Source organism: Oryza glaberrima, chromosome 8 (genome assembly GCF_000147395.1).
Source record: "Oryza glaberrima chromosome 8, OglaRS2, whole genome shotgun sequence".
In the NCBI taxonomy this organism is placed as follows: domain Eukaryota; kingdom Viridiplantae; phylum Streptophyta; class Magnoliopsida; order Poales; family Poaceae; genus Oryza; species Oryza glaberrima.
This window is the reverse complement of record NC_068333.1, coordinates 13968080-13985225: the sequence shown is the minus strand read 5'-3', so window position 1 is coordinate 13985225 and position 17146 is coordinate 13968080. Positions and strand designations below refer to the sequence as shown.

The following is a 17146-nucleotide window of genomic DNA, read 5'->3' as shown; positions in this document are numbered from 1 at the left end:
GGAAGATCAGGAGGGGGAACGGGATTCATCGCACACGTACCCATCATGGGCTGCTTGGTTTTCTATGTTATATAGACTTGTAGTTTGTTTCTATTTCTTGATATCTATTAGTATAAGTTTTTTTTTCTGCGGGATCTATTAGTACAAGTTAGTAGTACTATTCTATTAGTTAGTGTTCTCGGTTCGGTGAGTTGTTTCTTCCGTGATAAATTGTCAGCGCTAGTTCTCCATTTTTTTTTTCTCTGTGGATCAAGAAGAAAGGAGGCTCAGCAGGAAGTGGATTGCATCATGAGAGAAGCATCTGCAACGGGTGAAAGCCTGATGGAGCAATGTCATGTGGAGGTGAAAGCCCACGGGTCGTCAACTTCTTTTCTCATAGAAGAACAATGACAATGACAGTATCCGAGAAATAAGCATCGGCTAACTGCACTAAATTTGTAGTTTTATGATAGAAGATCTTAAATCTGTAGTTTTCTAATATTTTGGTTGAAGTACTATTTTCGTGAAATTTACTCTATAATTACATGCAAGTTACAATATGTTTTTAGAAAATTTGCTGATAAATATATAACAAAACCGTTTTTTATTTTCACATGCATTTCCTATTCATATAATTACAAAACAAGATAGAAACATAAACGGGATAAAAGCTTTTGTAGGCAACCAAACACGTCCAATTATACCACCCAAAACAGCACGGATCTCATGGCGTTGGAATTACTCCATCGTTGATCATTGTCACTGAAGGGAGACCCTAGCTTAGCTAGGTAAGGGTAAGGTAGCGGTAGCGCCTCTATCAAAAGGAGCAAAAGAAAACGACCATTCCTCCACGCATGAGCATGAACTGTGCGAGTCTGGGTGAACAGCAGCAATGAGGAGTGAGGAAGAGGATTCATGTGTACTGGCGTGGAGAGCGACCGGTGATGGGTGATGGGGTGAGGGGGCGGCGTGGCTGGCACGTGCTTGGTTGGGTTGGGGGCATCCACTCTTTCTTTCTTTGTTTTTCTTTTCTTTTCTTTCTTTTTAAGGAAAAGGATAGATCTCTTCACACTCTCATCACCTGTACTGGACCATCTTTTGTTAAAGGCGAATTCAAGAGAGAAGCCAAGAGAAATGGTTGGCTATAACAAAAGTACCGGGGGCTAAGCCCCTGGATCTAGAGTTGTATTTTTTTTCAAAAAAAAAACAAATACTCCTTTTATCCCAAAATATAAAAAATAACCACCACTAACACAAAAACAAAAAGAAAATTTAATCACCTCATCAATTGGATCACCTCGAAACATGTAAATAATTATGTGATTGGAAGTTTGATGGTAGATGATTTAAAACAAAGCAAATTTAAATGAGCTAGTTAGTACTATATACATGACTGTGTGCCATATATTATAAGACATGGAGAAAAATAATAGTGTCTTTATATTTTATATTTTAGAATGGAAAGCCAGAGTACTTGGACAACCAAGAAAAATAATTGGTGTCGGACAATTAAAGTTGTGTTCGGAACCCTTCTCTCCATCATGTAAAATGAAATATACATTGGCGCATAATTAATTAAGTATTATACATTGGCGCATAATTAATTAAGTATTAGTTTAAAAAACCTGAAAATAGATTACTATAATTTTTAAAGTAATTTTTCTATATATTCTTAAAAAAAACCACGCCCTTTAGTAGTTTGAGAAGGATGCGCGTATAAAACAAGTGAGTAGAAGTTAGAAAGATGGGGGTAAAGAATATGGTATAGATCCTTATCAAATCCACGACTTAAGATGACTACAACTGAGCATGTGGTTTTTTCTTTCGAATACCAGATATATAAAGGTTCGGCCTATTCTAAACTGATACTGTAAGTCTAACATCGGTGTGTTAAACAGAGGAGAGAAAGTTCCTCGTTTTTCACGCGCGTGCATTTTGAATTGCTAATCAGTGTTTTTTGAAAAAAAATATAGAATTCTTTTGCAAAAAAATATATTAGTCATTTTCTAGTTTAAAATAGTTAATCACACGCTAACGATATACCTCATTTTGCGTGCATTATCTTTTTCTCTTCTCCTAAATGCACCTTAGTCCCCTCACCCAAATGCCCTATGGTTGAAAACAGTATGGAAATTTTCAGCTATCATTTCTGATCTGCACCTACCGTTTTAGTCGGTATCGGCAATTATCAGTGTTGGAAATAGAAATGGTAATATCTTCTGGAAATGATAGCGGAAGTGGGATGGAGGTTTTTTCAACCGTTTTATTGGTAATCGTATTTATCCGGTAATTTCCGTCAAAATTCTGAGAAAATTCTGAAAGTTCTCCAACGGCTCAGCTAGTCCAATCCATCGGAAGCTCATGAATGTTGGAAGCCTGACGGACTTGTAGCCCATTAGAAAAGGGAAGTGGCTAGGGGAAAACACGGTTAACCCTAGGGCGTGGCATGTGGGCTTTGTTGAACTTTGGTCTCTTCAACTTATTGATGTTAAAGTATTATTGAACTTTGTTTATATTATTCGTCGAACATATTATCATATCATTAATCATCATATAATGGTATTATGTGGAGTGTAATGATGTAAGAATAAAGTTATAAAGTTATCTTCATGTATAATTAAATATGTGATTATGCCTCACTTTGTTGTTTCCAATATGAATTTTCTTCCAACCAACATCGCTAGGTTCTGTTTCAACGTTTCCATTTCCAATATACTGATATCATTATCGTGTTTTTATACCGTTTCGATTCTGTTTTCGGAAAAAAAGAAATATAGAAATAAAAATAGTAGAGGGTTTTTCCGACCATTTTCGTCTTAAACACCAACAGCACCATCTCTCTCCAAATTGTACTAGCATCGTGTTATTACTTATTCCACGTTATTATGGTAAAAAATTTCACGGCGCAAAGCATCTAGGCTAGTCCTTAATTCACTACGTAGACTCGTGGTACCGTTTGTAAAAAAAAAATTGCTCCTTGGAAATCGAGCGATTTTACAAAAAATGATAAAAATCCTAGTATGTCCCAAAAATTGTTTAGAGTTTTACCCTGATTCCAAAGTAGCAAAAACTTATAAATTTCCTTTTGTTATGAAGGAGGCCCAAGTTGCTTAGATGACTACGTACGTGGTATAATTTTCAATAAAAAATCGGTGCGTGTTGTATACGTGAGATCCTTTTTGTTTGACTATGGCAAATGTCAACTAAGGAGGTCCCACTTGCAAGACGTTGATGTTCCCTTAATTATTTTGCAAGTAAAAAAAAAGATTTTGCAAAGTAAGCGTAATTCAATCGATTAGGTTTTTTTTTAAACCAATCTACCCAATTGAAGTTATAGACTTGACATGGGTGCTCATATTTATAGTTTTTATTATTATTTAATGGGAATAGCTTATTATTTTATAATGGTAAACGACATACCCGTCGATAGTGAGTCGTCCATGGTTTCGTCAATCTCAAGATATATCGGTCAGTCTTTCGAAGGTACTTGTATGACTAGGGTGTGAGTGTTTGCATTTAGGGTAAGAGCGCATATGTTGTGTACTTGTGTTTGTATATGTTTGTACCATATTTCTCGGAAGAAAAAAAAAAGGATTTTGCCAAATGCAGCCGATAAAGTGTTGAGTACTTCTATTTTGCCCATATATATTGAAAGATCAGTAGTGTTCCTTCCTTTGCAAGAAGTTGGTGTACCATTCTGGAAAGAGACTAATCTATTGATCTTTCAACAAATTTGGAACTCTAAATCTTGCAGAATATTGAACTAATGTATAGAACCCATTTTGAATGAAAAAAAAAGGATAAACACATAAAAATCATAAATCTAGAGAAAAAATAGTTGTCAAAAACATAATTTTGATGCACTATAACTAATATAAGTTTTATGTAACTAAGTATAAATGCAATGTAATTGGGTATAACTACAAGTTAAATCTACATGTACACGAATCTTTGATGCAATGCAATATTTTACAGACGAAAAATCAAAATATATACTCTCTCCGTCCCTAAATATTTGATGCCGTTGACTTTTTAAAACATGTTTGATCGTTCGTCTTATTTAAAAAATTTAAGTAATTATTAATTCTTTTTCTATCATTTGATTTATTGTTAAATATAATACTACTACTTAAGCTTTTGAATATTATTCACAAAAGTTTTTGAAAAAAGACGAACGATTAAACATATTTTAAAAGGTCAATGACGTCAAATATTTAGGGACGGAGGAATATGATCTAGAAATCTATTCTGGTTCATGTGACGGCGAACAGCACAAAGGGCGGAGGCGCCCAGGCTTCGTTCCCCAATTGGGCCCCTTAGAACAACATCTAAGCCCGCGGGCCACCCAACTTAAAAGCCCAACATCGGAGCATCCTGGGCCCAAGTCATAAACCCTAGCTTCTCCCTTGGAATCAATCGAACCGATTCGCCCCCCTCCTCACTCACTGTCGTGCTTGCCTATCGTCTCCGCTCCCGGTGCGCCGCCGGCGAGCCGCAGCCGCCGCCCCCCTCTCCGCGCCGGCGGCCTCCTCCGCCCTCTCTGCCGCCAGTCCCCGGCCGATCCCATCGCCAGTCGGCGGGCGGTCTCCCCGCGGGTGGGGTGGGGGCGGGACGGACGATGAAGCCGGTGGTGGGGATCGTGGTGTCGAACAAGATGCAGAAGTCGGTGGTGGTGGCCGTCGACCGCCTCTTCCACCACAAGATGTACAACCGCTACGTCAAGCGCACCTCCAAGTTCATGGCGCACGATGAGACCGAGGACTGCAACATCGGCGACCGGGTCGGTAACCGAGCTCCCCTCTCCACTCCCCCTCTCTCTGTTTCAGCTTTTTTCTTTTTTTTTAATCCATGCTGATTTGTGATGCGAGCATTTGATTTCTCTGGTGTGATGTCGTTCATTTGGCTATAATGCTATATCATCTAAAATTTATTCATTCACCAGCTAAATGCTCGTAATATTGTTTCAAACAAATGATTGTGAGTTTTTTTTTCATTGAACACACCCTTCATTTATATATAACTTGTCATTTAAGTTACATGAAGCACTTGACAACTTTTACATTACTCTGGTCATAAAATTACTTTTATACTGCATATATATGCGACAATTTCATTATCGTAAAGCTTCGAATTATAAATTTGTATTTTAGAGGCGGAATAAGATATGTAGAAAGACTGTTTTGTAATACTAAAGAACTTCAGGAATGTGTTGATAAAAGGATCTACTGTAGAGTTGGTGTGGTGGCTGATTCACTGCCACCACCATTGACTTATAAAATTTCTTTATTCCCTTATGCACAGAGAAGTGAAAGGAGTAAATGAAAGATCTTGCCTTTTTTTCGCACAATACTGAGAAATGTTCAAGTCAATTTCTATCCCGGTTTTGGAAGATAAGAAATACATGAAAATATGAAATCACAAATGGCGTATTGTAACTTACAAATATAAATGCGAGTTTGATCCAAGAATTCTACATGATTATATATAACTTCCGAAGGCAATTGTACCACCAGAGGCCTACTGATCACCTCTTGCCCAGTAATCCAGCTATTGAATTGTCTTTTGACTCGAGTCATGCTGTAGTGTTGCTTTAAAGTGTCAAATCTGTTGTTGCATCACTTGGAGCCAACAAAATATGTGTTGCTTGCCCTGCCTTGCTCTGATTGCATTATCTGCCTGAGCCATGTGTTTTTATGTATATGTTTTTCTACTTCTAGGAGGTTGCTATCTTGATAGCTGTGTCTAGTTAACACAGTAATTGATGCCTTGGTAGCTTAAATTGCTACTTGTCATGTTGCTCGTCACTCCTCAAAAGCACCACCCAGAATGCTGCTAGTTATAACTTGAATTTTTGAAGCATTGTACTTTTAGATTGGGTTGGGGGTTTCTCTTCAGTTTCAACTGTATATTTAAGCTGCTCAACTAACTGATCAGTAGGTTACCTGCATAGCTCACCATTGCACCTGTCATGCTTATGTCTTGAACTATATTTGCACAAAAATAACACAATTCTCATGTTTGCGGCATTGGCCAGTTTAGCAGCGGGCCTTTCATTATGCTTGTTGCATGAATAAAATTTAGTTGTACTACTATGTTTGAAGCTGGAATTTGATTGTGCCATTTAGCAAAATTTGATTAAATGTCAACAGAAACTTTTTTTCATTTGTTAAATATCTAGCCTGCCTTTCTCTGTTCTCTCAATGTGCATGGCTGCTGGAAGTCCAGAACCACCATGTATGTACATGGAAGTGATGTTGTCTAGCCAGCCAGTTTGTTTGAACCGGGTCAGAGACCTTTTTTTTTTTAATTTGTATGCTTCTGAGCATCCCTGAGTGAATCCTTTCAAAGGAAAGAGAAAATCAGTACATGAATACTGACTACTGATCTGTTTTAACAACTACTCCTAATTGCTTTGGAACTGGAGTTGGATTCTATTGTATTTCTTGACCAGATTTTGCCTACATAGAATAGAGTTGTATTATGTCAACGACTCAAATGCCTATAATATCCAATAATCAATCTACACCGTTATACTCTGGACTCATAACAATCTAATGGTGTAAATATTTACTTTTTCCTTCAATTAATGTGGTAATATAATATATAGAGTGCACATGATGCCTTCTTTTTGAGCTATTTTTATAATCTACTCCCTCCGTTTCAGGATGTAAGATGTTTTCATTTCGTCCTAAGTCAAGCTTCTTTAATTGTGACCAAACATTTAGGAAAATGTGGCAACATTTATAACACCAAGTTAATTTCATTATATCCGCCATTGAACATATTTTTATAATATATTTGTTTGGTATTGGAAATGATGATACATTTTTCTATGAACTTGGTTAAACTTGAAGGAGTTTGACTTGTAACAAAACTAGTTGTTACAGTATTGTGGATTGTTATCCTATTCTGTATAGTTCCAGCTGTTAAATTGATGCCTGTAGGGAGGTTGCAACCATATGGTTGACATCATTACATGTCATGGCACCTAATCCTTAAGAGTTGACATTTCTCTGTCTGCTTGCATATCTGCTCGTTAACAATGCCATGATAATATTTCTGAAAACAACTTCAATTAGTATTAGTTTTGTATTTTACTACTCTCGGCAGTGAACAACTGTTTGGATTATATGCTACTGCTTTCTATTTATGATGTTCATATATGAGCTACTAGGGCACTACTGCATAGTGGTACTCTTTGAGTTACAGTTTGTGTTTTTTTTCCACCGTGATAAGTTATCTTAAATATTGTGTTCTTGTAATTTGATTTTGGTGTTAGTTATGTACATTGTTTCATATAGTTCAGAAATTTGAGGGTTAATCATAAGCACATAATAGAGTTCTTGACCAGAGCTTTTTGATATGTCAAGTATTTATAGCCTCAATCTATAACATTAGCAACTGAAAGTTAAGGCACAATCTGAAGTTTAATTCTTGGCGTAATTGATACACTAAACAGTAAGCCACCCCTTTAATCAGGAGTGTCAACTCCAGACAAGAGAGGCCCCTTTTGGGGGCTCTGAACTTCAGTAAGCTAGTTACTTCATCAGATGCAAAACAATCTTTCCATGAGAATTTTGACAATGATGGTTGTACTAGATTTTAATAGTGGCATAATCTTTTGCCTCTGAATTTTCTCATATCTTATGTGATATGGCAACTTGGCAAAGCATGGACGGAGGTCTGAAAGATAATTTGTTGCAAAGCATAGTTATAATGTTAACATGCCACTTTCTAATTAGTTTTGCTTTATGCAAATGTGATAACAGTGTTAACATATTCACATCATAAGATTTTGTCTATTCAAATTAATTTGTTTTGTGCGCCCGAAGATCCACATTACCAAGGGACTGGATTTAACAGAAACTTTTATGTTCTGACTATTGATTGCACCACCTATTGTTAAAATAAATAAATAAATAAAAAGACAGCATAAAAGTTCAACTTTACCCTGTGAGTTTGTGACAGGGATTTTTTTTTTAGAAAAAAAAATATGTTGGGACTAACATATTTGCTCTTATGACGAATATATTAGTGATCTTGAGCTGCCCTACTGCACTTTTCTATTTTATCAGCTTGCTGGAGACTAATCTCCCCCTTTTGTAGTTCACAAAGTGCGACCTAAGAGCGCATTAATTTTTTATCTCCAAGAAAAACCTTTTTGATGATGACTGGATAATTTCTCTCCAGGTTAAGCTTGATCCTTCTAGGCCCTTGAGCAAAAGGAAGCACTGGGTTGTTGCCGAGATTCTTCGTAGAGCTAAGGTGTATTCTCCATCAGCTGCTGCAGCAGCAGTTTCTGCTCAACCTGGTGCCACAGTTCAACAGGCAGAAGCTGCTAGCAAATCATAAACATAGACTCCTCTTCTGCAATAAATGGACACTTTTTCGGGATTTTCTTTTATGTTGTGTAACTGTAGTATCATCTTTGTGGCTCCCTTCAAATGCACTCGTGTTTTTGAACCATGTGAATGGTGGTTATCAACTCACTGAGGGTGCATCTTCAAATACTTCGAAATTCATGGATGCAACAGACCATATCCATATGTAGAACGGAATCTTCTATTATGAATTGTATTCATCCATATAAATGTGTACATCGCAGGCACGCATGAAGCGCTTATTAGTCTTTCATCATCTACACATTTATGCATACATGAATAAGGTTATCTAAAGGTCATTCGTCATCGCCTACTCACTTATTTATGCATACATGAGTGAGGTGATCTGAACTCATGGAACGAGCGATGGGCGGTGGGTGACTAAGTTTTGTAAAAGGGCGGCGAGGGCGACTAGTTTTGTAAAATTTTCAAATAGAAAATTATTTATGTAAATATTTTAATAAATAAAAGAGTTAATTTTACCACCTTTTATTACCGATGTTTCGCTTTGGACCAGGTATTTTTATCTTTATTTCACTTTGGACCGAGTAGAGTCGGGTGGTCCAAAGTGAAACAAAGGCAGGTTTACCCACTCCAAAGTGAAAATATTGCTTAAAGGGTGGTCCAAAGTGAAACATCAGTAACAAAAAGTGGCCCGAAGTGAAATTTATTCTTAAAATAAAAAAATCAAAACGAGCCTGCTCGGTTCAACTCTTTTAACCTTAAGGAACTAAGTTTGTCTCTACTCGCAAGTTAGCCTGTTAAACTCGTATAAACGTAATTATATCACCCTTATACTTTCAACTTTTACCATTTTATTATAGCAAATGTGTTATATGCACACAAGTTTTCACGTGTATATATCGTGTTCACATAAAACTCTAGAAAAAAATGCACATGTATTTTCAATACTATTACATCAACGTGTAAACTTTATTATTAAATTCATCATATATAGAGAGAGAAATTCTAAATATTTATATTCTTAAAAACATCAGATTTTTTAGGCTAAAATATAATGAGTTTGAGTTACACATAGGTGTAACCCTATTAGAAATTGTATGCGTAAACTTTTCGAGAATCTTAAGTGACATTTAGTAGTTTGTGTGCAGGGAGTATACATGCGAAGTTTGTGTTATATGTTTCCACTAAACGGAGCCTTGGTGTAGCACGAGTAGGCCTATGCCATTCTTTCACGGAAAAAGTCCACTTTGACTACATTAAATATATATATATATATATATATATATATATATATATATATATATATATATATATATATATATATATATATATATATATATATATATATATATATATCAAATTTGATTTATATCCCTCAACCGTCAAACAAGGTATAATGACTCCCTCAGCTATTAAAACCTGTACAAAATTACTCCTAAGGTAATAGTGAGAGTTGTATTGGCTGACATGACGTCCATGCGTTGCATTGACATGTTATAATCAGAAAAAAAAACATTAAAACCATGGGACTCATAGGTCAACGATTGTGTTTTTCTTCCTCTTTTTCCCTCCCACTCTCTTGTGGTCAGGGCGACGATTGGCGCCTTGGCGGGACCAAGGGCAGTGCACCAATGCCCGGCAGAAGAGGCTGGAGGTGGTGGTGACCTCGTAAACGAGAAAGGATGCAGCGGGGCCGGTGAGCCCCTTGGAGCACCAGGAAGGATGGGTAGGTAGCGGGGAGGCTGGAGAGGATGACGATAGGGGAGGGAGTGGTGGCGCCACACGCGATGCCTGACGAAAGAGGAATCGGAGGCGGCAGCGACCTTGTCGAGGAGTGATCCTCCCTAGCAGGTGGTCGTGAGACCCCCCCCCCCCCCCTTGTGAGTTCGGCCAGGGGAAATGGCGCGATGACAGGAGCCTACTTCCGCTTGCAGTCTAGTTGCTCGATCGCTGTCGGGACTGTGTGGGAGATCGAGGATTATACAGGTTCGGGCCGCTACCGAGCGTAATACCCTACTCCTGTGTGTGAGATTATGGTGAGTTTTTACAAGGGATTTCAAGCTCCGATGAGAACCTAGTTGTTCTTCCTTCGAGCTTGAGTTCTCCTCCAATCGTCCTTTTTCCTAGTGGTAACGGTCCTCCTTTTATAGTTCAAGGGGATACCACATGCACCGTTTGCACTTACCCCTCCACGGAAAGTGGGGACCCACATGGTCCTAATCATACCACTATCCTTTGCTTCAACCGGAAGCAACATGGTCGCCTAGCTTCAGGTGGGACCCAACGCCGTCCTCCGCCTGACACGGGGGACATCCCTGTCATTCCCTATTAATTGCATGAAGACTTCGGCGGTTCATCACGCGCGTGGGGCGCCCCTAGCAGCGTGCCGACGGGACAGGGCACACCTGCCCCCACTCCGCCTGACACAGAGCGGAACGTGGGGGCACTGCCCCCCGTCCCGTCGCCTGTGACCGGTCACAAGCCGGTCATGCTCGATTGACATGGGTCAATCGAGCGGCGCCGCACGTCCCCCCACGCTGCATTGAATGCGGCGCAGGACGGTTGGGGCGCCGCGCATTAAAGGCGCGGAGCATCATCTTTCGCCCCGCCTCCTCTCCCCACCACGTGGTGGCCGGGCGAGGGCCCCGGGGTAGTACGCCCCGAAAGCCCGAGGGGTGTGGCGTGGCACCCCAAGGCCCCCTGGCCACCGCACCCCGAGGCCCCCTAGCCACCTCGCTACCCGAGGGGCGGGGGGAAACGAGGCCGCGTGGCCACGCGACTAGATGGGAAAGATATTTCCCTTTACTGTGCGTACCCCTGGGCCCATTTCACCGACAGACCTCATCGGTAGAAAGGGACGCTACAGTGGTTGGAGAGCCCTTGGGAGGAGCAAGAAGGACGAGTAGGCAGCAGGGAGGCTGGAGAGGACGACGATAGGTAGAGGAGTGTTGGCACCGCACCAGTGCCCTGTGGAAGAGAAATTGGAGGTGGTGGTGAGCTTGTCTGCGGTCCGCGAGGCCCCAGGACTAGCAGGAAGGACGGGATCGCCCGCTCGCCTGCCGAATTAGCATTGGTGCTAGGAGGAAGGGTTCGGTGGTGGGAGAGATATCAAGCTCGGCGAACGCCATTGCCATTCGCAATGTCGAGCACCCTGGGAGCCAAATCACGGACGACGATGACGCTCGGAGCCCTTTGTCCCCCTTGGGTACAACTTCCGTTGTTCCTTCTCCAGTCGATGCCCAAGTGGCCCTTTGTTGAGCACGCCGCAGCCGCGGCCATGGGCTCTGGAGAAGATAACACCGCAAACGCCGCTGGGAAATCATAGCATTCCTTGCTGTTGCATACCCTTCTCACCCCTTGCCTTGGCCTCCTTGCTATCATCCTCATCTCCCCAACCACCATCGGTTAGTCCTCCCTACCGTCGTCCTCTCTCGCCTCCCCACCGTGGCCAAGGCAAGACCAACGACGCCTAGATGATTCCGGCCGTGCGTGGCCAGCACTTCCCCCGCTGACGAGGTAGCTGCCGCCTTATGCTCTTCTTTCGCTAGGTGCCGCCTTGGTCCCGTTGGTTTCACGCCGTCGTCTGACCCATGGGCCCCACACATTATGTTTTATTTTTTTAATGACACGTAGATGACGAAGACTAAGTCAATGCGATACTTAGATGCTACATCAACGAAAACTACCTTCAAAGCCACCAAAGGATTCATATTGCATCAGTTTTAATAGCTAAGAGGGTCAAGATATCAGGTATTATGGGTAAGAGATACGAATCAGATTCATCCTATATTCGAGGGAGTCCTTGTGGACTTTTTCCTTCTTTCGGTTGCAGCGAAGTCAAGGCCCACGAGAACCCAGCCAAGCCCAGCCCATCCCCCTCGCAGCACCGCCTCCGTTTCCCTACTTCAAGACACTTCCTCTCCACTCCTTCATTCTCCATCTTCCATTCCCCAAAAAACCTCGCAAAACCCTCGGCCCTCACCCGCCGCCGCCGCCGTCGCCTCCACCGGTAAACGGCAGCATGAGGTGAGCGATTGCTCCCCTCCTCCTCCTCCTCCTCTCCCATCATCACTTCGGCTCCCGATTCGGCGGAGAAACCCATACTCCGCGCCGCCCGCACGCGCCGTCCAGCGCCGGGAGCGGTTAGATCTGGAGGGGGCAGCCGCTGTGCACGCGGGGGGAAGATCCCCGGCAGCGCGAGAGGGCCCGTGGGGTCCCTTCCGCGGGCGTGGGCTTGACGCTAGGGTTCGTCGTGTTTTGATTTCTGTGGGATCTGTTTGTTGCTAGGGTTGGGGGGTTGGGGGTTGGCCGTAGGAAGTTTAGATGGTTTTTGGTGGTGCGCCTCAGTTCACGGCCATGTCCCCGCGCACTTGCGCGGGTTGCCCCCAGCTATCGGTGTGTTGGTAGATCTCTCTGCTTTGGTTTCCCACTGTGTCGGGTTGGTTAGTTATGCTTGTGCGGCAGCTACTGTTTAGGTGTAGCTCGTGTGGTTTATTGAGCTAGCCAGGGTTTTATTTGGTTAATTGGAGGTGATCATCTGCTCGTATAGTCCTATAGTTAACGAGGATAACTTCGCACTGACGACCAGGAGTTTAATAATAAAGTAATAATAAGCTCAAGTTTAATAGTGGGCTATAAGCCAAGTAGCCAAATGTAAGCTTATGTGGAAGAGAGAGTTTGAAAAATGAAGAGGGTTGGGTCTCAGTCTCATGTAAGAGCTAACCATTCACATACTTTAAGATGGATACGTTAATTGTATAGATGAGATAGAGAGGAGAAGAAAAATATAGATAAGCTTATAGCTTATCTACTATGCATGTCAACTCTAATATGTGCTATAAGTTCATAGTTGGCTTTATTATTAAACTTGCTCTAAGTTGGTTCATGCCATGGTGCGTGCAGCTTCTGATAACTGTTAGGAGGCAATTAGTTTATCTCTTATTCCTAGATATCTCTTATTAGTAGATATTTCTGTGCCTTTGTAGTTTTGTCTATCGATTGTGATATTTTTAAGAGATTGAAATCTGGTTTGTAATACATTTGTGCATTAGTGCTTTCTCATTGTAAGTGTTAGTTCATGTTCAGTTGTAGGTAACTCTGATACTGATGCCAATGGCAATTGTGTCTCGGTATTCTCTAAGGATTCTTTGTTGGTTTTGCTTTATGATAGGATTACCAGACACCACCATTTTATATTCATTAAGAAAACTTTCATTTTTATCAGTATTTTGTATAATACTCCCTGTGTTTCACATTATAAGTCGTTTTGACTTCTTTTCCAGTCAATTTTTTTTAAAGTTCGTCCAAGTTTATAGAAAAATATGGCAATATTTCCAACACAAGACAAACATATTACCAAAATATATTCAGCATTACATTTTAGTGAAACTAATTTGGTGCTGTAGATGTTGCTAAATTTTTCTATAAATTTGGTCATACCTAAAGAAATTTGACTAGAAAAAAAGTCAAATATGATACGGAGGGAGTACTTGTCACTTGTTCATATAGCATGGATATTACTGGCACACAGTAAACTTGTGGATTTTTGTAGGCTGCTGATGTATTTGTATTGGAGTTTAACCTCAAAGGGATCTAACCCTCATTCTTTTGCTTCTTGTAAGGTGCTCAGAATTGAATTTTTTTTATGGTTTTCTTTTTGTTTCCTGTAGTCGGCACCCTGAAGTGAAGTGGGCTCAGAGGATTGACAAGGTTTACATAACTGTACAATTAGCTGATGCTAAGGATGCTAAGGTCAATCTGGAACCAGAAGGTGTATTCTCTTTCTCTGCTACAGCTGGAACTGATGGGAACTTATACGAATCAAAGCTAGAGTTGAACGACAAAGTAAATGTTGAGGTAATACATGCTCGTGCAATAGCTATATGACTTGCAGTTTCCTCTATATTAAAATGCGTGGTTCCTTATCCTGTGTTTATTTGTTTTGATTCTACAGGAGAGCAAAATAAGTGTAGGTGTTAGGTCCATATTCTGTATTGTAGAAAAAGCTGAGGCCAAATGGTGGAAGAAGCTTGTTCGAGATGATCAAAAGGCACCACACTTTGTGAAAGTTGACTGGGACAAATGGGTTGATGAAGATGATGATGGTAAGCTATGCACTTCTTTTGCGGTGATAAACTGTGGACTTGTTTTCTCATGTTTGACGCAACTAGTAGCAGCATAATGAGAACAAGTGAGATGAAGCAAGTGCGCCTAACATGTTAGAATGGAGTATCATTTGATCATAGCACATAATGACATGTTTGAATTTGAAGAATGTTCCATATATGTTTCTCTTTAAGGCATTCCATTTGTTTTTCAACTGGTCATGGTAAAAAAAAATCATGCGCAGGACAAACTGTTATTACTCGTTATGTTGGATATAAACCTACATTGTCTCACTCATTTAGATTCCACATTCAAGCCCCAAAACTAATATCAGTTTAGGGACCTAATCTGCTCTTATAATATATTATTTTTTAACTTAATTATATAGATATTCCAGGAAATTTAATCTGGCCTTATTAATGTAAATAAGCCCTTGTTCCTTATCCAACGTTTTGATATGCGTATATTTTATTTTTTAGGTGCTGATGTCAACGTGGATGGAATGGACTTTTCGGTAATTAGTTCTTTTCAGATTTCATGTTTATTCCTAGATTTCCTTTTTGCTCATGCATCTATTGTTTTTTAAACTAATGTTTTTCTTTATGTCTTTTTTTATAGAATTTTGGTGGCATGGGTGGAATGGGTGGAATGGGCGGAATGGGTGATATGATGGGTGGCATGGGTGGTATGGGTGGCATGGGTGGCATGGCTGAGATGATGGGTGGCATGGGTGGTATGGGCGGTATGGGTGGCATGGGTGGCATGGATGAGTTCGAGGACGAGAGTGACGATGAAGGTTTGTCTTCCTTTATTGTGTCCACAGATTCTCATTAATATCCACTTGTTTCTATTAGCTATATGATAGCATAATATGATTCTGTGAAAATATAAATTAAGGAAGCATTATTTTTGCAGTTTGGTAAGATTAGTATGGTTTAGTTTGAACTGCCTGACCAGATGAGTGATCTGACTCATGCACGTGACAAATGCCATTAATTGAAAGGCCAATTCTTGAAAAATCTGCAATTGTGTGATTCGTACTCTTAACAGCAGTGATCAAAATATTGCACCTTTCATGCTTGGCACATATAAATGCAACTCAATAGGATAAAGCTATTTTTTTCATCATACAGGACTGTTTCTTGATATTGTGATTGTAGAAGTAAAAGTGCTATTTAATGGTTCTCCTGCACATTTTGGAATAGTTTGGCCCGAATTATGTTGTTCATGCTGTAACTATTATGGTGGTAATTAGTCTGATATGTTTCTTACCTGCATTGATTTTGTGATAGGTATGATACTAACCTTAATCACATGCATCAAAAGTTTCTTAACCATTATACTTACATACTGGTTAGGAAACTTTTTGATGCATGTAAAGTTAGTGTCACTAGGTGCAGATTAAGGTTAGTGTCGCGTGTACTCGTATTCATCATATTGTACTTACGTCTAGAGAACTGAAGCACATTCCCAAGAAATTGCAAATCAGTTTGTATTCATCATATTGTACATAAATCTAGAGATTTGAAGTACCTCCAAGAAATTGCAGACTTGAAGTACATCTAGGCATCAATTACAAGCAATTTAAACAACTATGTTATGTCAATTAAGTTGATATAAGAGTGCCAGTTATCTTTGTTTTTTTATATATCTTAGTACCTTTTAATTGTAATCTTGCTTGTTAAAAGTCCTCATGCCATCTTTTTTGACTTTGTTGCTCCCTTGTTTAGAAGAAGTGTCTAAACCTCAAGACGCAGAGAAGGCTGCTGAAGCCGGAAAATCCCAGGAGTCGGACGCTAAAGCCGAGACAAGTTAGAGCAATCGAAGGCCCCTCTACATAATTCCTTTCTCTGTTGCATCCCGTCTTTTATGGATCTGGTGAACTGAAGAAAACATTTTACGTTATGACGGTAGGGATGGGTGCTCCCTTGTAGAACGATGCTATGAAACTGGAGCTCCAACTGAGTACGCAAACCATTCTTGGATTGTTTTTCTTAATGCGCTTTGATGCTTCATCGCTCTGCAATCATATATTAAGCTTTGGATGCTTTAATCTGCTTTTGTGAGATACTGCTGTGCCCGTGCTAGAGTCCACTGAGCATGCAACAATTCATGTGATCTGACGATGCTTGTGCTAGACGAGTGAGGCAGTAGCACTGTTAGTTCCCAAGCTTGTTTTGAAAGGATGCATAGTGAATCCCTATTTATTTGTTTCACAACTCTGTTCTGCGCTAATTGGTTGACCGTGAGACCTTTTGGCCAGCGTAGAACGACTACTACCTGTTTGCATGTGGTCTTACGGTCAACGTGCATGGCAGGATGTAAGTAAGGTCCCTGACTCCTGCTGTTAACAGAATAACAGGAACAGGGCTTTTCCGGAAAAGCCCGCATTCATCAGATTGAGGCGAACGTGAACTAACGTTTTTAATTGAATTCAGATTAACCAACTTGTTAGTGCTTGTTCAATTCAAACGTAATGCTAAAAAGGGGCCTAACACAACATTTAGGAGTGTTGATAAGAGTGTCACCCTATTAGTACTGGTTTATTCCCTCTGTTTCGATTAAAAATAATCGACGTATTGTAGAAAACCAAAAATTATCATCGTCGTACTTCGAAGGCAGCACCCGACACATCTCGCATATGCGCTTCGTTTTCTTATCCTCGCCGCTTCGTATGCCAAAAACCTCTCGGTGTTTCGTATGCCAAAACCCAGCCG

At 40.4% G+C, this 17146-nt stretch overlaps 2 protein-coding genes across 2 annotated transcripts; both read left to right on the top strand.

The window, feature by feature from the left end:
- Positions 1-4400: 4400 nt before the first annotated feature.
- On the top strand, positions 4401-8608 carry LOC127781156 (uncharacterized). Its single transcript, XM_052308069.1, has 2 exons — positions 4401-4759; positions 8170-8608. Exons 1-2 carry the CDS (start codon positions 4598-4600, stop codon positions 8329-8331), a joined length of 324 nt encoding a protein of 107 aa, XP_052164029.1. The 5' UTR covers positions 4401-4597; the 3' UTR covers positions 8332-8608.
- Positions 8609-12249: 3641 nt separating this feature from the next.
- On the top strand, positions 12250-16482 carry LOC127782754 (uncharacterized protein Os08g0359500). The gene is made up of 6 exons (XM_052310020.1): positions 12250-12350; positions 13994-14180; positions 14278-14428; positions 14909-14943; positions 15048-15225; positions 16160-16482. Exons 1-6 carry the CDS (start codon positions 12346-12348, stop codon positions 16243-16245), a joined length of 642 nt encoding a protein of 213 aa, XP_052165980.1. The 5' UTR covers positions 12250-12345; the 3' UTR covers positions 16246-16482.
- Positions 16483-17146: the final 664 nt, after the last annotated feature.